Raw genomic sequence first — 23,676 nt, 5'->3', positions numbered from 1 at the left:
TAAAAAATGTTTGGTTCAAATTGGGTTTATAGCAAAGATAATTTTATTGTTGGTTACACTGTTCGTCTTTTTTTAATTTATATTAAAAGAAAACCAATAATTATTCACCAAAAAAATTAGTTTTAGTTTTTATTGATATGAATAAGTAGTAAAAGTGGAAATAATTTTAAAGTTTTTAATTTAATTAGTAAAATTAGATATATAGGTAAGGTAAGTATAAGTAAGGATACAGGTAAATTGTTACAAACAATAAGAACAATTGAAACTTGTTTCCTTACTTACTCAACAACCTATATATTTTGTATATTTTAAAATATTTCATGATTGTTAAATTGGTCGAGATTTTTAGAAGAAAAAAAATTATAACAATAATTTTACCTTTATATAGACAGGTTCAAACGGATTATCTAGGAGATATGTAAATGTTTCATCCCATGACGGGTTCAGACTTTTGTAAACAATTTTTGACTTATAAATTAACCTTCCATTAGCTTTAAACTTAACATAGGGATCACTAAGACCTAATTAATGAAAATAAATTAAAATATTACTAATTAAAATTATTTATTTTAAAACAAGTACCGTTTTTATCACGTGCAATAAGATCTTTTCCTTTTTTTAAATGAATTTTAAGTTGAAAATATTCATGCTTTTTAAGTAATTCTTCGTTCTGGTATGGATTGTCTCCTTCCTTTTAACATAATAAAACATAGTTACAGTATAGGTTACTTTTACATTTAAATTCACACCAAATACTTGTTTTCAAAATTAAAAAATATTAACTTTCAATCTAGAATTAAGTTAACTGTTAGTCAAATAGAGTTAAAATTATTATATTTTACCGGAGTGGTTATTTCACACTGTTCAGATCGTATAGAATTTTGTCTTCGTAATCGAAGCTGAGTATCACGTGAGACGACTTTTTGAAACCAATTATGAGACAATCCAAACTCTAAAAATGTGTTATAATTAAAAAACAAATGATGATGTTTAAATAAAATTTTAATTAAGTAAAATAATTAAAAGAGCAATTTTAAAAAATTTTAATTCTTTATAAATTTTAGTTATCGTTTTATAGGTAAGATTAGCCAAAATATTAACTTATAAAATATAAAACTTAAAAGTTATTAAAATAACTGGAAAATAAACCAATTTGGTATAACAAACTGCTAATACATTAATTTATTCTAAATAATTGTTTAACGTGTAATATAAATTGAAATGAAAAGTATTAGAAGGTTACTCATTCATAGTTTTTATTCAATAAATAATATATCACATAGATGTGACTATAAAAATAAAGGTAATTGTTTAAAGGAAATTTCATTATGTCTGCTAGTCCCTAATAAATGAAAATTAGAATATTACACTTTGTTTATGTAGATATCTTAATAGATTTAGTCTATTTAAATTGATTAAATAATATAATAAATTATATTATAATAGATTTAATTGACTAACCTATGAAAAATATTATAATTGTTATAACATACATCAAAACTAATAAGCAGCGAAAGGAACTATAGTTTTTTGTTGTTTCGCGTTAAAGTTTGGGTTGAGTAAAAAATTATTTAACATAACGGTTCAGCTCGAATTCATTTCACATTTAAAATATAATTTTCAGTTCTTGAAAATGAATGAATATAAAAATTAATTTAATAGCCATGAAGCATTTTCAAGATTTTGTCTTGTAGAGGATATACAATAGACATTTTTTTACTACCTCTTCCAAAACTGCACGATATATTTATTTTCATAATTTGGGGAGTTCTATCCACAATGTATATACTCATGAGAACACGTATGTCTTAGAAATTATACTTGGAAAGTTCTTAAGCGTAAGATGAAAAGGGGACAAAACGCTCACAAAAATGTAGAAAAATCATTTGTATGAATACTTAAAAATATTTTAAAAAAAAAAGGAGAAAATTTCATTAACTTCTATAACGCTATAAAACCTGTTCCATACTGGCAAGATGGAAGAAAGTCACTAAAACAAATATAATTACAAAATTAAAGAACTATTTTTTTTCCTGCGTAAAAAGTTTAATAGAACGATACAGGTTCATTGTATAAACCATTAAACCTTAAAATTTCTAATGATAAAAATTTATTATCCTTGTTCAGGTTCTAAATATTAAAAAGATTATGAATTATTTAGGTTCTGTTCTAGTTGCTATTAAACTTTATTGAGTAAAATAATTAATGTGTACTTTTGAAGCAAATTTTATAATTACAAAAAAGAAATCTCATTTCAAATAAGTATTGAACGTTGATTAAAACATATTATTGATAATGATAATGAAATTTTTAGTATTATTAAATTTGATATGTGTAAATAAAAATTAATACTTAGAAAAAACTCAACGAATAATAACGGATCGTAATATGTTTTTCAAATTACGACCTATTGTATTTCAATTTCTCAAATTGCTAATAACAACACGTTTTAATTATTATTTTATAGCTTAAAAATGTAAATTAAATGTGCTCCAACTATAAAACACATTAAAACCAAAGTAATCTAGATTTAAAAAAAACAACCCAGTACAGTGGGGAAGTGGCATAGTTGGGTCAAGTATAATGATATCTGTCAGTGATTAAAATACTATCATAAAAAACGTTTCTATACAAATCTGTAGATAGTGTTTAATTTTAATAAATTGGTGGAATATTCCAAAAGCAAAATTAACTCCTATTTCCTTTATTATTCCTGATTAGTAGTTTTTTTAATTAAGAAGTTTAATATGTGACAAAATATATATAAATATATAAAGGGAAATGATTTTATAAAAAAAAAAAAGGTATGTCGAATGAAAGAGGTACATAAATAGTATTTATCTTAAAAAAATTATAATGATCCATACATTTTTCATAAAGTTATAGCATTATAAAGTTAAAAATGTAAAATATAATATCGAGAAACAAAAATAGCATACGGTAGCCATTTTCACCATGAAGACAAAATAAACTCCGAATTTTTTTTTCCATAATAAATTATATTACATAATCTTTAATTTAAGATATATATATATATATAAGTGTCAATATTTCCGGAACACTTTCAAAAATTAATTTTTTTGTGAAAAAGTTGTCATTTTGAAACCCAACCTGTCCACAGGGGGGGGACAGGTAAATAGGTAAATACATTATGCATCTATGAAAAAAAAATTATAATGATATAATCATTATTGAAAAAGTTATGGCAGTTTTAAGTAAAAAAATTGAAAAAATATCCAAAATTATCGATATTTAAATTTGTAATTTTTTTGAAGATTTACCCTCATTTACGGGGAACGAAGGAAATTTTTTCAATTTTTGAGAGTAATGTTTTCGACTAGATACGATTTGTGATCTTTTTATGTATCGTTGAAAGAAATCGGTTCGGTGAGAGCTGAGAAAAAGTGGTAACAGACATAACAAATAAAAAAAAAACCAGCATAGGGGGGTCGCGGCACAGTGGTGACGTGGCATAAATGGATCAAGTATAATGATATCTGACAGTGATTAAAATCACTATCATAAAAAACGCTTCGATGCAAATCTTTAGATAGTGTTTAATTTTAAAAAATTGGTGGATTATTCCAAAAGCTTCATAAACTGCTAGTTCCTTATTAATATCCTGATTAAGATAAAGTATGTCGAATGAAAAAGGGATTATTAAAAAATAGTATTTCCCATAAAAAAATTATATTGATCAATACACTTTTCAATAAGTTATAGCATTATAAAGTTAAAAATGTAAAAAATAAAATTGAGAATTTTCACACAATAATAGCATTTGGTAGCCATTTTCACCGTGAAGACAAAATAAAGTCCGAAATTTTTTTTTTACATAATAAAGTAGATTACATTAGCTTTAATTTAATATATATATAAAAGTGTCAGACTTTCCGGAACACTTTCAAAATTTAAGTTGAAAAAGTCAATTTTTTGTGAAAAAGTTGTCATTTTGAATCCCCCCCTGTAGGCAGGTAAAAAGTCAGATTTATAAAAAAAATATACCAAATGATAGGTAAAGACATCATGCATCTACAAAAAAAAGAATTATATTGATCCATACATCTTTCGAGAAGTTATAGCATTATAAAGTTAAAAATATAAAAAAGAATTTTTTTACAAAAATCGTATTTTTTTTATTAATTTTGATATCTGTTTTCACCGTGAAGATAAGATAAAGTCCGAAATTTTTTTTTTTCATGATAAAGCATATTACATTAGCTTTAATTTAAGATATATATAAAAGTGTCAGACCTTCCGGAACATTTTCAAAATTTAAGTTAAAAAAATAAATTTTTTGTGAAAAAGTTGTCATTTTAAATCCCCCCTTGTGGACAGGTTAAGGGTTAAATTTATGAAAAAAATATACCAAATGAAAGGTAATGATATTATGCAACTATATAAAAATTAATTATATTGATATGTTCATTTTTGAAAAAGTTATGGCACTTTTAAGTAAAAAAAATTGAAAAAATTTCGAAAATTAGCGATTTTTAAATTTGTAATTTTTTTGGAGGTTTCCCCCATTTACGGGGAACGAGGGAATTTTTTTCAATTTTTAAGGGTAATGTCTTCGACTAGATACGATTTGTGATCTTTTGACTTCTCATTGAAAGAAATCGGTTCGGTGAGAGCTGAGAAAAAGTGGTAACAGACACAAAAAAAAAACAAATCTTAGTAATACCAATACCTTCTCAGCTTCGCATCGAAGCTAAAAAACACATAGTAAAACCAAGATCTTCTCAGTTTCGCATCGAAGCTAAAAGTGAATTTTTGAACTAGCTTAATTAGTTCTTTTTATAAAAATCATTCATGTAGATCACAGTGGTTGCGTTATTAATTATACAGTCATATAAGTTCTGAGTACAAAGTTCGAACCCTCGACATCCAAAAAAATAACTTTTTTTGCCTTTTTTCTTAATTTTTTTTGAAATTGAATAATAAAAGTAAATTTTTTATTCTTTTGAAATTTATCTGTAGATCATTTATTCATAATTAACGACAAATTATTTTCTGAACATTTTTGTATCAAGCCCTTCACTTTTTATACATGTTTTCCGTAAAAATACTTTTTAATTTTTTATAAATTCTCCGAAAAAATTACAATACTAAATTATTAAATATCAATCTCATACTAATTTAATTGCTATAATAAATATTTATTTATATATTATACTTCTAAATAAAAAAATTACTAATCAGGAATAATGAAGGATATACGAATTAATTTTGCTTTTGGAATAATCCAACAATTTATTAAAATTAAACACAATCTACAGATTTGCATCGTAGCGTTTCTTATGATAGTGATTTTAATCACTGTCAGATATCATCAATATTTGTCCCAAAAATGTCACGTCCACACTGTGCCGCTACCCCAATGTGGTACCTTCTTTTTCATTGCTTTTAACGATAAGCCTAACTTTGCAGTAAGTATATTTTTATATTTAGGTTAAAAGGCTAGTGCTTATATGCTTACCAATTATTAAAATAAGAAGCATCAAACAAGAAAAAATTAATAATTATTGTTAATATTTTCATGTTTTCATGTTTTGAGTTAAACATTAGCGAGAGCTGAGAAAAAGTGGTAACAGACACAAAAAAAATAATAAAAACACATCATAGCAAAATTAATACTTTCTCAGCTTCGCATCGAAGCTAAAAATACCACCTCATCTTAAATGAAATTTCATGTTTGGATTTTAGAGAGCTAAAAATAATTTTATAAAAAAACTGTCTTAAATTTTTTATAGCAAGTTTCAATTCCATTCCATATCATAACAACTAATTGTTAAAATAAAGCTAACAATAAAATAATGACTTTGTTTAACTTCAATGCGAAGCGGAGAAGGTATTAATTTTACTATAATGTGTTTTTTTTTTTTTTTTTTTTTTTGTCTGTTGCCACTTTTTCTCAGCTCTCACTGGACCGATTTCTTTAAAAAATACGTCAAAAGATCACAAATCGTATCTAGTTGAAGACATTACCCTTAAAAATTGAAAAAAATTCCTTCGTTCCCCGCAAATGGGGGAAATATTCAAAAAAATTACAAATTTAAAAATCGCTAATTTTCGAAATTTTTTCACTTTTTTTTCTTAAAACTTCCATAACTTTTTCAAAAATCAACATAATTTTTTTTTATACTAAAACCTTAGATATTTCCCTTTCATTTGATATCATTTTTTTGAAAATCTATCACTTAACCTGCTCATTAGGGGGGATTTAAAATGGCAACTTTTTTACAAAAATTAACTTTTTCAACGTAATTTTTGAAAATGTTCCGGAAATACTGCGTCCTTTAAACATATATCAAATTAAAGCTTATTTTATGTACTACAAAATGAAAAAAAAAAATTTGTCCCGACGACCTATCTTCTATACGCAAATGGCTACCATATTCAAAAATATGCTATTTTTGTATGAAAATTATGGGTTTTGTATTTTATTTTAATAGAAGTTGATGTTGCTTTTGCAATTATCCATCAATTTTTTTAAATTAAACACTATCTACAGATTTGCATCGAAGCGTTTCTTATGATAGTGATTTTAATCACTGTCAGATTAAATCTATACTGAACCCAACTATGCAATGTCTCCACTATGCCGCGACCCCACTGTGCTACCGTTTATTTTAGTTAAAAAATAATTAATTATTATATATTCTAAAGAAATGTGATATACTCAATTCAATGGATAACTTTTTGAAAATACATTATTAGTTGAAAATTTTTAGAGACAACAGACAAAATTTTTAAAGTAAATTATTTAATTAATTATTATAACAAATCAATTCTGTTAATAACTTTAAAACGAAGTATTTACAAACCAGTCGTGACATTGTTTTGAGAACTTTTATTATCAGTACTCTTTAGCTGTTGTAGTGCGTCTGGACGAATAATTCTCGATAATATAGGTGATTGTGAAGGAGACTCATCTGTATCTGAACCTCGAGCTTTGCTTCTACTTCTGGACCATTTTTCCTAAAAATCACAAAAAAAAAATTAATTTCTGAAAATATTAGGATAATTAAGTATCTAATTTTTTAAGTTTACTTTAAGCGAGGTGAAAAATGAATGCGTCATTTGGACTACATTAATAGTTTGTATAGTCGACTGCGTAGTGACAGTGGCACAAGAAGATGGCTGTATAGCTGACGGACAACATCCATGACCCGGTGTACTAGGTGACGATGATGATGCAAAGCTCTCAGTTGTAATATGACGTTCAATAGAAGCAAATTTTTTACACAGGATGTCTAAGTCTTCTGGATAACTAAGATCAAAATCTGATTTAGATAAAGGTCGATGCTTCTTTAAATCACCACAACTTTGCTCTTCTGAAGGCACTGAGGATCTATAGTAGTCATTATTTTCTAATGATTTTGAGCCCAATTTTCCAAGGAGTATGTCTTTACCTTAATCATTAATTAATGAAAGTTAGTTGAATCTCCAGAATTAATCTATGAAAANACACGAAATCATTAATTAATGAAAGTTAGTTGAATCTCCAGAATTAATCTATGAAAAATATATTAGCGACTATTTTATGAAAGAAAGATTATATAATTGTTATAATATTCATTCATCTTAATTTAACTATCAACTAATTGTCAAATATGATGTTTTAAGTTTTTTTTATAATTCAATTGTTTTGTTATTTCGATTGTAGTTATCAGAAATTAATTCAAGATTATATATTTTAATAAAGCTAACCATTAATATTTCAAAAGATAATGACAACGTTTCTTAAATAATTTTCAAGCAGTCGTGTATAAAAAATGAATTATTTTTTTGCATCATGTTACAATAAAATTTTAAGGATCAATACATTTTAACATGCACATAACAGTATTGTAGTTAGGGATTTTTTTTTGAGGAGCTATACATAAAAAAAAATTGTATTATCTTTTCAAACGAAAAGTAGTTGTATAACAGTTTTTTGTATAACAGTAGAATAACACTTCATAAGAAATATATTATATTTGGCATGAATAACTGTGTGATATAAATTTAAAAAGAATGTACCTATAGAACTTGTCGTTAAACGCATGGAGGTCTGATAAAGATAAATATTAATAGATCAAACGCATACAGAGAAAATAAAAGTTTGAATTGATTGGTGAACTATTCTTGTTATGAAAAATTGTATTGTTTAAATTTTTAAAAATCATGATTATTTTAGTAAAACTATAATTAGCACACATAATAAATGAACTGAAAAAAAAGTTTGAGATACAAAAATAAAAATAACGATAACACAGTGGGATGGCACCTCAGTGTGGACATGGCATAGTTGGGACAAGTATAGATGATATCTTTCAGTTATTACTATTAACTTCATTTTTTGGTTAACTTTAATAAATTGATAGATCATTCCAAAATCAACATCAATTTCTATTTCATTAATTATATCCTGATTAGTAGTTCTTTGATTATAAGTATAATATACAGATAAATTTAAACTTATTTATTAAATATTTAAATCATATACTGATTATAAAAAGTTATTCAACTTTGAATAAGTTATTAATTAGTCACTAATTCAATCTATATGATATTTGGTCAGTCAATAATTGAACGAATTTTTGCTTTTTCATCTGTAAAAATATATTACTTTGTTTGTGTATTTCGTTATAAATTGATATTCATCACGTCATTTCGTGGTGGAAAATATTGATAAAGGTAGTTATGACTAACAAACTAATATAACAGAGCCACTACATTGCTTACTGAAACAAGTATATAAGATTTTTGGATAAAGTTGGTTATGTAATGGAATATGTTATACATTAATAAATAAATATAGCCTAATTTATTTTTTATGAGTCTTAGTTCATGAACAATTATTTCTAATGAACTAGATTTAGATAACGAATATATTATGAGTAAACAAAAAATGCAACTTTTTGTTTTTATATAATTAGGCATTTATGTAGCAGGTCATTTATCGCATTATAGTGATCTACCTAGAAAATGTTAACCATTTCGCCCTCTTTTTAATTATTGATGTTGATTATAATGAAAATAGATTAATTTATAAAAACACTAAAATTATAACTATTATATTTACATAATTAAGATTTTATCAACTTAATAGTAGTTTTTAGTGTTTTTCTATTTTACAATAACAATAGGATGTTAGTACATTATCTCGACTTATGTTGAGATGTTTAAGAAAAAAAAGAGATCTCTTATGAAAAAAAATATATATATTATTTACAGTAAAAAAATAATATGTAAAAATATACACAATATGAATATAATGCAAAATCAGGTTTGATAACATGTTCTAAATAAATATTTATACTTAAATTAATTTTGTAAACTAAATATAATGTGTTTAAGTCATAGCTTTTCTATAATTTTGTTTATATAAAAAACCACCAGTATAATACGTAAAATTTTAACTTTTACTTTTGCTTTAGATTCAAGATAAAATAAAAACTTGTTTATATTATTCTACATATTCTTTTGTAACACTAAATATCATATTTATTCATAAAAAGTAATGAAATGGAGTGTATACATTAGGTTTATAAACCAGAAAATACACAAATCGAACACAAGAGATACTTAATATAATACCCTTGAAATTTATCTTTTAAAAGAAAAACATACAATAGATGTTGAAATTTTAATTCAAACCCCTGCTGTTAATAAACAAGGTAGATCAGTAAAAACATTTGAGTAAACAAAATGGAAAAAATAATATCTTATTGACAACAACAATAATATTGTTTTAAACAACTCTAATAGAAAAAATTGAATAACTCTGCATGACAAAAATGGTTTGACGCACTTATGTGATCAAATATTCAACGCGTAACGAATAACATTTATTTATGTTAAATTGAAGTTTCATGAGTAAAAATATTTTATAAAAATAAGTTGAACTTTCTTACTCTTTTTTCGAGTAACTATTTCAAATTTATTTAATATAATAAATAGTTTTCTAATTACATAATCATGATGTGCACACACCTTCTATTAAATGAATTTATAATCATAATTTATTTAATAAATATAATTTACCAGTAGAATAATGCACATGACTAAAAGTGATTTAAAGACGTCTTTTAATTCTATAATTAATATATTAATTAAAAGCCGCGATCCTATTATATCAATATTTTTTACATTGCATTTAACTTAAGTCAGAGTTTCAAATTTATTACTGGTGTACAATATGCATAAATCACAAATACATTAAAAGTATAAACCCATTATATCATGATGTTTTCATGACTAAGTTTTAGTATTTTATACTATATAATAGTGCACTGTGTATAGTCATAAATAAATGTGAGTGAACACGTATGTACGTGTGTTAGATTAAATATAAAATTTAATTCTAAATGATCATTTCATGTGTTAAAATTTTTAAATCGCTTAACAAAGCATTCACAATAATAAAATGACGTTTAATATTTTTTTCTCTTAAATTTTTTTGAAATTATACATTTTTGAAAAATATTTGAAGATAAAATTTTCAATTAAAAAAATAATCCCCTCAGAACTTTTAGAATAACAATATAATATATGTATCATAGTTAACAAAATTCAAATACAAGAATTTAAGGTATTTGTTTGGTTAAACAAATTTAAAAGTATACTAAAATCAATAAATAATTACTTAAAATGAAATTATTTTAAAACAAAAAAGTAATCAGGTAGTAAAATGATAAAAACTCTTAAAGAAAAGCATTTTTAATAGAACTTCTTAACAGAAGTTTAATTTTTCAACAAAAGTTTTACAATATTTAAAAAAGACGACATCATTATGTTTTTGTATTGTTTAAATAAAGAACAGCTTTTGATAAATATTAATTAAAAATGTTGGGTGGTTCAATTTATAAAAATTCGAAGTAATAGAAGAATCAAGCAAAAAAATTTAATTAATGTTAGAAATCTGTGAGTTGTTAGATGAATGCTTTTATTTTATATTATTTATGTAATACACAATAGTTTTATAACTTAAAAATTCGCAGACAATTATTAGTTATTGTTGCACTCGAATGTATAAGAGTGCATAAATAAATATGCTTTTGATACATAAACAAAAATAATCATGTTAAAAAATGAGTTTTTAAATAAATTTTTACCTTAAGTTATATAATATATTAGTTTATTATCTAACACATTATAGTTTTTTAATTAAATATGATTAAGTTTTATCATTTAATAAAAAATTTAACGAGATTAAACGTTGTAAATGTAATGTTCTGCATTCTCGTGTAGGTACTAAGATTTCATTTTACAGGCGCCTATATGTCAACATTAAAATGAGTATTTGATTGCCGGCGTGGAATGCATTTTCAATTAAGCTTGCATTTTATACCTACTTTTATCAACTAATTTTGATGGAAACGTAAAATAAAAATGTTTTGTGATTTATATAAATTGTTCAAATTCTTACGCTAAAAATATTCAATATTTATAATGTTTGTTTACTGCTAAAACTTTTTATAATAATTAAATTATATTAGTCTTACTAGGGAATAACTTAGTTTTTAAAGGTACAAATCATTAAGATTGTTTTTTTAATATTATGTACCAATGCAGTCTAATTCATCAAATTATAACACAATACAAAATATTTCTTATGCGTAGCATAGTTACAAATTAACTTAGGTGAAATATGATCTATAACAATTTTATGGATTATAAATGACAATCCATAATTAAATTTGTTTAAAAAATAATTTAATAAATATCAAATAGCATAATGATTTAAATCAATCTTTTTGAAAACAATAAGATAGTAGCCTAATATTAGTTTTTCATTATGGCCGAATTTTATGTGTATACTTCTATTAAATATAAATTTTAAAGTATAAAAAAACCCAGCACAGGGGGGTCGCGGCATAGTGGTGACGTGGCATAGTTGGATCAAGTATAATGATATCTGACAGTGATTAAAATCACTATAAAAAAAAAACGGCTTCGATGCAAATCTTTAGATAGTGTTTAATTTTAAAAAATTGGTGTAATATTCCAAAATCTACATGATCTGCTAGTTCCTTATTAATATCCTGATTAAGATAAAGTATGTCGAATGAAAAAGAGATTATTAAAAAATATTATTTCACATAAAAAACTTGTATTGATATTCGAAGCTAAAATGTAAATTATAAAATCGAGAATTTCCACACAAAAATAGCATTCGGTAGCCGTTTTCACCATGAAGACAAGTCCAGAGGTCAAATTTTTTTTTTTCAAATTAAAGTATATTACATTAGCTTTAATTTAAGATATATATAAAAGTGTCAGACCTTCCGGAACACTTTCAAAAGTTAAGTTGAAAAAGTTCTACTTTCTATATGCATTTTTTATATTTGAAGCCCCCCGTATATAGGAAAATAATCCGATTTAAAAAAAAAGTATGTCCAATGAAAGATGTATATAAATACTACTTCTCATGAAAAAATTGTATTGATCCATAAATTTTTTAAAAAGTAATAGCACTTTAAAGTAAAAAATGTAAATTATAAAATCGAGAATTTTCACACAAAAATAGCATTCGGTAGCCGTTTTCACCATGAAGACAAGTCCAGAGGTCAAATTTTTTTTTTTCAAATTAAAGTACATTACATTAGCTTTAATTTAAGATATATATAAAAGTGTCAGACCTTCCGGAACATTTTCAAAAGTTAAGTTGAAAAAGTTAATTTTTTGTGAAAAAGTTGTCATTTTAAATCCCTCCCTGTGGGCAGATAAAGGGTCAAATTTACAAAAAAATATACCAAATGATAGGTAAAGACATCAAGCATCTATAAAAAAAAACATTATATTGATATGTTCATTTTTGAAAAAGTTACGGCAGTTTTTAGTAAAAAAAATTGAAAAAATTAGCGATTTTTAAATTTGTAATTTTTTTGGAGGTTTCTCCCATTTACGGGGAACGAGGGAAATTTTTTCAATTTTTAAGGGTAATGTCTTCAACTAGATACGATTTGTGATCTTTTGACGTATTGTTGAAAGAAATCCGTTCGGTGAGAGCTGAGAAAAAGTAGTAACAGACACAAAAAAAAAAAAAAAACACATCATAGTAAAACCAATACCTTCTCAGCTTCGCATCGAAGCTAAAATAGAGCAAAGAACTTATATTTTACAAGTCTGACTATTTATAATAATAACGCTGAAATTATTCATTTTTTTACATCCTTTTCACACAACTTTATAGTTAAAGCTACTAATATAATTTATAATTTTGTTATTTTATATTTACGAATAAAAGTCAATACACGAAAATAAAAATACCAAACTTAAAAGTTGATCATAACTTTGCTTAAATCTATTCCGGAGTATTTCCGGAAAATTTTCAAAAATTAAGTTGAAAAGTTCTATTTTTTATTCATATTTTTAAAAATTTAAACAACCCTTGTATAAAAGAAAATGGTCCGATTTTAAAAAAAAAAGTATGTCAAATGAAAAAAGTAAACATAAAGAATTTATGAGAAAAAAATTGTATTGATCCATACATTTTTCAAAAAGTATAGTAAGTTATAGTTAGTTTAAATTAGCTAATAATGGATAAACTTCTATCGAGAAAATCAAGATCAAGTGAATAGGTTGTCAGAGTAAAAATAAAGTAGCAAGTATTCAGACTAGGATTAAGTGAGGGACGAGGGTTGAACGCTCCGAGATCCATTATGAATTTTACTAGCTTGTATGACGTGTGACATGAAAATACACAAATATGTTTCTATTAATTTTTATAAATATAACACTACACTGTCATTTATTTTGCATAATAAAATTTTAAATATATAACAAACTTTATTTTATATTGATAATAAAAATAGTGATACTAGAAGATAGTCTAAATTACTATGTAAGATAATGATTAGAGAATAATTGCTTACAATCCTGTTATATCAAATAATATTATATACAGGAGTCATAAGACTTCAGTATAATTACAAAATTATAATTGTAATGAATAACAAGCAATTTACTTGAATCATTGAAAGTCTTTATAGTGAGAGATAAGAGATTTTTCTGATAGCATAATTGAGGATATTAAATCAACAATTAATGTATGCTATAAATATGAAGAACTAAGAACAAAATAATGTATATATCAAAACCAAATTATTGAAAATGAAGTTCTTATAAAACTAAATTTAGAGTAGAAACAAATTTAATAATCATAGATAAGTTTGCGTCTGAACTAGATAAAAGAATTGCTGCTTATATTGCAAAATATTATTTTTATTTATTTCTAAACTATGTGAAGATGATTATAATGATTATTTATTAAAGAAAGTATAGAAAATTTTGTTTAAAAATACAAAGACATTGTTGATTGTTCTTTAAAAAATGAACTAAATCAATTTAGGGAATATTAGAGAATAATAAACCATATTTTCTTTTTTTTATTTGAAAAAAGTTGGTTTACTGACAATGTGATGTGAAATGATTAGCTTTTTAAAATTGTTTATTGACCAGTCTTTTGAAATATTTTAAATGCTATTAGAATATTTTACACAATGCCAGTAACAGATCGCTTGGTAGAATGAATTTTTTAAAATTAATTAGGCTTAAAAACAAATTAGTAATAAATAAATAAAGTAACAAATAAAGTAAATTATTTATTTTGTCTGAGTACTCATGTAAAGTGAAGATTTTATCTGATATCAAATTAATATAACAAAATTTATCTTTTTTAAATCTTAAAATCTAATTATATTAATATCTATCTTTATATTATAAATACAGTTGTTTAATTGCACATAAATTTTTGAATATGTAATGTCAATGCCTACTTTAAAAATATTTTTATGTGCTCAAGATATAATTTTAACAATTGTTTTAGAAAATATAATTTTTTTCCCACAACGAACATTTTTACAAAACTATTAAACATTTATTTTTGACATTCAGATTTTGAGATATCATAATTTCTCACTTTTTTCAGGTTACCTTTATTGATTTATTATTATATATCTATGTATATATGTACTGCTTTCATTTTGTTAAATATTTTCAATATAATTAAGTTGATAATCGGTAATATTGCTTACAGATATTATATGCAGGCAACAAATTGATGTAAAAACTAGTAGAAAACATATGTATCATTATTATGCTGGTAATTACAATGTGTGTCAAACTACAAGCAGAATACAAATATTGAGTCGTATATAGATACATAGTTATTGCTACACATATTCATTAAAAAAAAAAAAACGAATAATTTTATTAACACGAGTAATAATGAAAAAATTGCTGAAAAATATCAAATTAGTAGATTGAACATCATGAAAATAAAATATCACATTTCAATGATAAATTGAATATTTTTCTCAATACAGAAAGGTTTATTACAATACTACTTTATAAAAACAAGCAGAAGAATTTTTTCACTAAAGATTTACATTAGCAAATTTTCCGCAAGAAAGGAGACTGTTCTCAAGGTCATCAATGTCGTTAATTTACTATGTAAACTCCATATTTATTAATGTAAATATTTCTGAAAAATTTCTTATATTAAAAATGTAGCGTTACTTAGAACATCACTTTTACGTTTTAAATAACAATTTTGAAATAGAATTACAGCAAGACATTTGTGAATTTTTTTATTCATTTTACATAATAAAATTCTTTTTATGTTTAAACATTTGTTTTCTTAGTTTTTTAGATTGTACGCAAGTTTTTCTCAGAATTGCAGAATATTTTTATAAAATTGTTTACACAAAAAATTAAAACCTAAGTAATCATAATAATTATTGATACTTGATTATAATTATTATAATCAATATAGGAAACGAAATCGTACAATCTCAGGAAAATTTAACATTGTACGATTTCGTTTTAACATTCGGAAGTCAACTCTAATTTAACGACCATCAATTATTTAATTTAACTATTTTAGCTTCGAAGCGAAGCTGAGAAGATATTAATTATACTATGATGTGTTTTTTCATTTGGTTCATTTTTTTTGAAAATATGAACCTTTATCTGTCTACAAGAAAAGTTTTAAAATAGCAACTTTTCTACAAAAAATTAATTTTTGAAAAAAATTCTGGAAATACTGACACTTATATATATATATATATATTAAATTAAACCTGTTGTTATATACTTTAATTTGAAAAAAAATTTGTTCCCACGACTTATCTTTTATGTGCAAATGAACGCCGTAGTTAAAAATATGTTACTTTTGTGCTTAAATTATCGATTTTAAATGTTTGACTTAATAGGGCTATAACTTTTTGAAAATGTATAATGTACATAAATATTTTATATATACCTCTGTACTTGTCTTCGTAATTAAAACGGACATTAAAGTTTAAAAAAAAGTGCATTTTATGTGTTAGAATTTAAAAAATTCAAAACTTTTTAATAAATTGTTGTACAAAAGCTTGTTTGAAAGTGTTTTATATAAAGTAGTATAAACTAGATTGGCGTATTAAGGAGGGTTAGGGGATCAATCCCACTAATTTTTTTTTCGAAAATATTTATTTAGACTTTAAACTTGTATAAATTGTATTTTTATTTTAAAATATCTTACAAAAAATGGTCACTGATTTCTTAAAATTTATAATAATCTAACTGAAATAAAGAATAAAGTTAAACATATTTTTCATTTTATGTTTTTTTTAAGTCGTGTAAAATGACTTTGAAATTTTGAACTAGCTTAAATTGTTTCTTTTATCTTCCATAAAATGCAATGTAAAAAGCCGCGCCAATAATACTACGGTCTTAGACGATTTGGTTACGAGGTTCAAAGCCCGCATATTGTAGTGACTTTTTTTTTTAGTTTGATATGAGTATAAAAGAAGTTTTTAAAGTATATATTGCCAAATTAGGTTTGATATGATATTTCAATGACAAAGTTAAAAAATTTTACTTTGATATTTATTAATTTATTGACTCTGCAAGTCTAGTCAACTACCAGTCTATAATATTCTAAATATTTTGGTAGCATGATACTAAGTAAATCATTTTTTTTTAAATTTTGGGTTTCATCAGAATTTTGACAATGAATTTTTCCAATTATTATCATATTTAATAATACACTCAATTGAATAAATTTTTAGTTTCGAGGCAAAGTTCAAAAGTTATTGGTCTTATGATGCTATGCGTTTTTTTAATGTCTGACTAAAAAAATTATCAGCTTCCACTGTACTGATTTTAATGACCAATACGTCAAAAGAACCCAATTTTAATTTAGTTGAACTTATATATTAACCAAATATTTTTAAAAAATGTTAGAAATTTAGACAGGTATTTCAAAATAAAACTAGTATAAAAAACGAAATTTTCAAAAACATTTTCTGTATTTTAAAACTGCTATAACTTCTCTTTAAATACATTGATCCTAATGAAATTTTAATAGAGTATCCAAGATAATAAATTCTTTTATTGGGTATTTATTTTATGACAATGTTCTGAAAAACCTAAGTACAAGAGAGTTTGAATAAAACCACTCACGCATGTTAAACATATTTTTTAACGCAATTTTTGGATATATTGCAAAACGACTGTGTTCTTTAAACTTATATTAAATTAAAACGTTTGAAGTACACTATAAGATAAAAAAAGTTGTACCGGGAACTGTTCTCCTATAAGAAATTTAACGTCAAAAGAAAAAAATTCTCAATTTTTTGAATAAAAATAATTTATTTAAAGTATGTATTCTAAAATTAAATTTCTTCGCAAATAATAGGAGTATAAAATTCAATTTTAAACTGAATTACATAGAAAAATCATATCACTAAAATGAAAAATTTTTCAATCATCAAAGACTAAAATATACTTAGCTAAACTAAATATTAACGCTGATTTCAAATTTGCAATTAGATTTTTTCCATTATCTCTTTTTGAGATTATAACTAGTTAGTAAAAATAAGTATAAAAATATAAAAATGATTTTGATTTTTAATATGTTAAAAATAGTATTACAAAATTTCGATTCAAAGTATCATTTTTAAGCTATTTTTTTTGGTCCTTTAAAGTTTATTTTTATGAAACTTTATAATTTAAAATGATAATATTTTAAACATTTTTATTAATTCAATTTGTTAGTTTGAAATTGACAATATTGAATAAAAAATTTTACGATGATTTATGAAATCGAATTGTTTAGATTTATATATGGAGGAACTCATATAATTACTATTAAAATTTCATTATTTATTATTTTTTTTTTTTGCATTTTTTCATCATTATAAATAATTTATGTAAAATTTATAGTAATCATTTTTATATATCTCTTGGTGTTTATATAGATGCTATAATTGATATATTGAGAACTATATTCCGTATAATTACATCTTATAGTTTTTAACTAATTAGTAAGAGTATCAAAAACCCAGCACAGGGGGGTCGTGGCACAGTGGTGACGTGGCATAGTTGGATCAAGTATAATGATATCTGACAGTGATTAAAATCACTATCAAAATAAAACGCTTCGATGCAAATCTTTAGATAGTGTTTAATTTACAAAATTGGTGTATTATTCCAAAAGCTACATGATCTGCTAGTTCCTTATTAATATCCTGATTAAGATAAAATATATCGAATGAAAAAGGGATTATTAAAAAATATTATTTCTCATAAAAAAAATGTGTTGATCCATACACTTTTCAATAAGTTATAGCACTTTAAAGTAAAAAATGTAAATTATAAAATCAAAAAAGTTGAATAAGTTGAAAAAGTTAATTTTTTGTAAAAAAGTTGTCATTTTAAATCCCTCCCTGTGGGCAGATAAAGGGTCAAATTTACAAAAAAAACATACCAAATAATAAGTAAAGACATCAAGCATCTATAAAAAAAAAATTATATTGATATGTTCATTTTTGAAAAAGTTACGGCAGTTTTTAGTAAAAAAAATTGAAAAAATTTCGAAAATTAGCGATTTTTAAATTTGTAATTTTTTTGGAGGTTTCCCCCATTTACGGGGAACGAGGGAAAATTTTTCAATTTTTAAGGGTAATGTCTTCGATTAGATACGATTTGTAATCTTTTGACGTATCGTTGAAAGAAATCCGTTCGGTGAGAGCTGAAAAAAAGTGGTAACAGACACAAAAAAAAAAAACACATCATAGTAAAACCAATACCTTCTCAGCTTCGCATCGAAGCTAAAATTAGAGGTAATAGAAAAAATCTAATTATAGATTTTAAATGAGTGTGAAAAATTGAATATTAAAAGTATATTTTTGACTCTAATGAACATTTTTTGCAGTACATTTATTCAAAATTAACAACAAATTATTACATAATTAAAAAGTTCTGTATGCAAGCCCTTCCATTTTTATACACGTTTTCCATAAAAAGAACAACTACTTTATAATTTTTTATAAATTCTCTGAAAAAATTTCAATACTAAATTATTAAACATCAATGTCATACTATGTTTAATTGCTATACTATAGAAAATTTATATATTATACTTATAATCAAATAACTACTAATCAGGATATAATTAACGAAATAGAAGTTGATGTTGCTCTTGGAATGATCAACTAATTTATTAAAGTTAATCAAAAAGGTGCAATCCCACTGTGCTACCGTTATTTTTATTTTTGTATCTCAAATTTTTTTTTCAGTTTATTTATTATGTGTGCCAACGCTTCATCTTATTGTTATACTATAATAATCATGATTGATGTTATTTTAAACAATATTATTTTTCATAACAAGAATATAGTTCACCAACAAATTCAAACTTTTATTTTTTCAGATTACAATTTATCTACTAATATTTATCTTTATCAAAACTCCATGCATTTAACGACAAGTTCTATAGGTACATTCTTTTTAAATTTTTCTCACACAGTTATTCATGCCAAATATAATATATTTCTTATGAAGTGTTATTCTACTGTTATATTAAATCTATTATACTAAACACATAGAACTATAAAATTAAACTATATTTAAATTATTCGTTGACTAAATTAATAGTTAGTTTGAAAACTTTAATCAAATTAACAAGTAATAGAGTATATATAAAAAATGTACTTGTAATACTTTAGCCATATTAAAATTTCAATTTATAAAATAATAGAGAAGGTAAAAGTTTGTATAGTATAAATTTACATCGAATTTAACGAATTATATAATTTTACACACAACTAGCACATATCGTACAATGTCCTTCGTTATTTCCGGTAGTTACATTTATCGAATCCCGAAATTACCTAGTACAATTAAATTAACCAAGATTAATACTTGTTACTACATAGTTCTCGATTTTTAAAAATAATTAATTAACACTATTTAAATTATTATACTTAATAGTTATAATTAAAAAATTATAAATTATATTTATTTAAATATTTAAAATAGACATTTCTTTATTAAATGTATACCACTGGCATTACTTCAATTCATGTTAAAAGTAATGTCATTTTGCTTGTATGAAAGACCAACATCAAGTGACAAATAAATAATTATAAAAATTCAGTTTTATATGTGCCAACTGCAAATCGAGTATGTTAAAAATTTATTCAAATTATATAATACGTGTAGTTTTTCTATCACTCTCTGACCACCCACGCCCAGAAACAAGTAAGTCACCGAGTTAATTACTTTTGTTAATGGGTTCGTTATAGTTGCTCATGATTATAAATTTATGTTTTTTTTTAATGAAAAATACTCCAAACAAGAATATTTTTTTACAGAAACCACATTGATCTATTTCAATAGCGTATTTACGGGGGTTCTCAGGATCAGCACCCCCATAAACTTAAATCATAATAACGGGGATAATTCCTCCACAACTTTATGTTCTAAAAACTATTTGAACCCTCATAAAAAATTTCTATATACGCTACTGATATAATTGTTATTTTAAATTATTAATACTTGAATGAAATAATAGCAAAAATTTATATATTTTATAATATATATATATTTTAAAACCACAACTCAAGTATAAACTGATGATCTCATATTTCGTTTATACACGATTTAAGCGTTGAAAAATTTTAAAATTGAACCTACCTTTAAAAATATTTAGTCATTTTACCAACATAATTTTTAGAAATACAAACAGATCCCAAAAAATAATTACTGTATAAAGATGCAATTTTTTATCTTCCGGAGAGAAGTAAAAGTTTTATTTAGTATATTCCCAGAGAAAAATTATTATACCGTTGAGATTTACATAAGTTAAAGGATAAGTATGGAAAAACAATATTACATTTGCAAAATGAAGTGAAAATTCGTCTTATTTTCATTGATTATAATTAGATTTATCGGTTTAATTAAAAAGTTTCTTTTTCACTTATTGAGTACAATTTATAATGCTATATTATATAATAAAGTATATCCTCAAAAATGTTTTTAAAAGCATCAATTTAAATAAATTAGTATTGAAACTATTTACATTTTTTTAAAAATTTTTTAGTTTATCCAAAAACATTAAGGTTTTGATATTTATCTAGTAATTATTGATTTTACAATCGAGAAATTTATTACAACAAATCTCTAAATTATACACTCACATGTTTATCATATTGTTTTTAACCAATACTCTAATAATTATATTTGTTATGGGAGGCTATCTTTTATTTATTAGAATATTTTTACATCAGACATTAATATTAGAAAATTTGATATTCCCTTGAGAATAATGTGGTACGCGATTTATATAAGAAAAATAAACTCTTAAAAAAATATCCGAGTTCATTTGTTCTTTATTACAAATTTGATAACGAAAAATTATGTTCAGTTTCATGCTGGAATTTTGATAAATTTCAATATTTTATTTTAGAATAATTACCAATTTTTTTAGTATAACAGAAATTAGTTTTTCTGTTTTGTACTAAAATTTAAATTACTAAAACAATTTTAAAAAACTTTATGTTAAATATTTAATTACTTGATTTACTTAAATCTAAGTTATAATAACTGAAGAATATTTAAAAATGTTTTTAATGATATAATAGTAGTATAATAATATTAGCAATTTTCAATTTTTTCTTCTAATTTAGATAAATAGGTAATATACACATATAGCACATTAAAATAAAAACTAATTTTCCCTATTAACAGAAATTATTTAAAGTATACATCAACTTATGAACATTTTTTGTCATATTAAATTATTGTCATGATTAGAATATATATATATATATATATAATATATAGATTTGAATATAAATCAATTACGAGTACAACACTTAATTACGTTTGAAATTATTGTTACATAAGTAAATTTAATGAATATTTATCTAAAACAATGTGAGTATAACTTCAATTAAAGAAGGAATCAAGCGAACGATATCCTTTCAAGAAAGGATATCTGGTTAGTTGGTTTTTATTTAAAACTAATTTTCTAATGTGTTAGTTTTTGGATACCGGTTAATAATATTAAAACATATTTGATTACCGGTAACAAAGTATCATTATATTTTTAAGACAAAAAACCAGTAACCACTTCTTGATTATAAAAAGCAGTTTTAACCGGTTTTAATCTCTGGTAAAAGCTCATATTTGTGTACATTTTTTCAATTCGATTGAATCAATTATCTATTTAATAATCCTAATAAATTGGGATATGTACTATACAAATAAAATATGTATAGATCAAAAATAGAATTATAAAAATTTTTACTTCCTCAGATAGTATTCAAGATAGTTAAAAACTATGTAAATTGTATAATAATAATATATAATTTAAAGCTTTTATTTTTCGGTTTTATTTTAATTGATTTTAGTTAAAATATATAATGAGAATAGATCATTTGTTTTTTTTAAATTGTTTAAAACTAAAATATTTAGCACAAAAACTCACTATACTATACTATAGTATGTGATTAGCGCTGATAATAGTCACATTGTTTTCCGAAATACGTAACGCGGATTTTTGAGTTAGATATTTTAAATATATTTTTTTTTAATTTAAATTAATAAATACAGTATACGAAATAATTTTTTAAATAATCATAGCGTTAAATTCACAAGAACCACAACATTTCAAACTTTTTGACTTTTAATATTCTCTATGCTTTACCAGTGAAAACTGAAATATAGAGTTAACTAAAGATTATTATAAAACAAACGAGAAATTCTCTTATCCTCTAACATCTTATAGTGTAAGATTATTGAGATCAAAATGTAACATTATATTTTAATAATTTTGGTTAATAACTATAAGACGGATTAATTTTTTGTGTCGCAAAATAACTTCTAACAAGACCCATTTTTATATATACTTTTGAAAACATTGATTTTAAGTCATCGTTTATTGAGATGTAGGATTCACCAAAGGGATGAGATTTTCTCGTTATTCCGGTGGGCTAATATGAACCTGACTATTATTAGTTAAATAGTAAATCAACATTACCATTACTCTTGATGTTTTCATTGTGACCGCCACTATTTGATGACATTTAAAAAGAGAATCCTAAATTAGTGACTAAATAAAAAAAAATACTAGAATATCATTTTTCTCGCACGTTTTCCCAGCGGTTAGCTGATAATTTTACGCGGGACAGTTCTGTAGAACTAACTACACACTACCACGTACGCACCGGTGTTACAACTAAAATTTAACAGCGGGTGCAGATGGAATATGTATGTAGTTTGATCGTGTAGCGGCTTCTTCCACCGCCACTGTCGTCGTCTGACCGAAGAAACAAAAAAATCGATTGTAGTGCGCAACGTAATGTTATTGTGCACCTTTGCTAAGATATTATTATTGCCAACTATAATGTTACA

At 23.9% G+C, this 23,676-nt stretch overlaps 1 protein-coding gene across 2 annotated transcripts in view; it reads right to left on the bottom strand.

Moving 5' to 3' along the window:
- Positions 1-23,511, bottom strand: part of LOC126894290 (multiple C2 and transmembrane domain-containing protein) — a 28,886-nt gene extending 5,375 nt beyond the window's left edge. For both annotated transcript variants that reach the window (XR_007701375.1, XM_050665203.1), the window contains exons 1-6: positions 23,303-23,511; positions 7,054-7,415; positions 6,828-6,981; positions 843-952; positions 583-691; positions 379-521 (exon numbers count right to left, since the gene is read on the bottom strand). Coding sequence is in view for 1 of the 2 variants with exons in the window: in XM_050665203.1 (XP_050521160.1) it covers positions 379-521; positions 583-691; positions 843-952; positions 6,828-6,981; positions 7,054-7,415; positions 23,303-23,348 (924 nt within the window). In the remaining variant the exon portion in view is untranslated. The remainder of the gene's footprint in view (positions 1-378; positions 522-582; positions 692-842; positions 953-6,827; positions 6,982-7,053; positions 7,416-23,302) is intronic.
- Between the last annotated feature and the right edge of the window lie 165 nt (positions 23,512-23,676).

The sequence above is a fragment of the Daktulosphaira vitifoliae genome, unplaced genomic scaffold, assembly GCF_025091365.1.
Source record: "Daktulosphaira vitifoliae isolate Bord-2020 unplaced genomic scaffold, ASM2509136v1 Scaffold_1, whole genome shotgun sequence".
In the NCBI taxonomy this organism is placed as follows: domain Eukaryota; kingdom Metazoa; phylum Arthropoda; class Insecta; order Hemiptera; family Phylloxeridae; genus Daktulosphaira; species Daktulosphaira vitifoliae.
The sequence above is the reverse complement of the archived record's forward strand: the minus strand, read 5'-3'. Positions and strand labels throughout refer to the sequence as shown.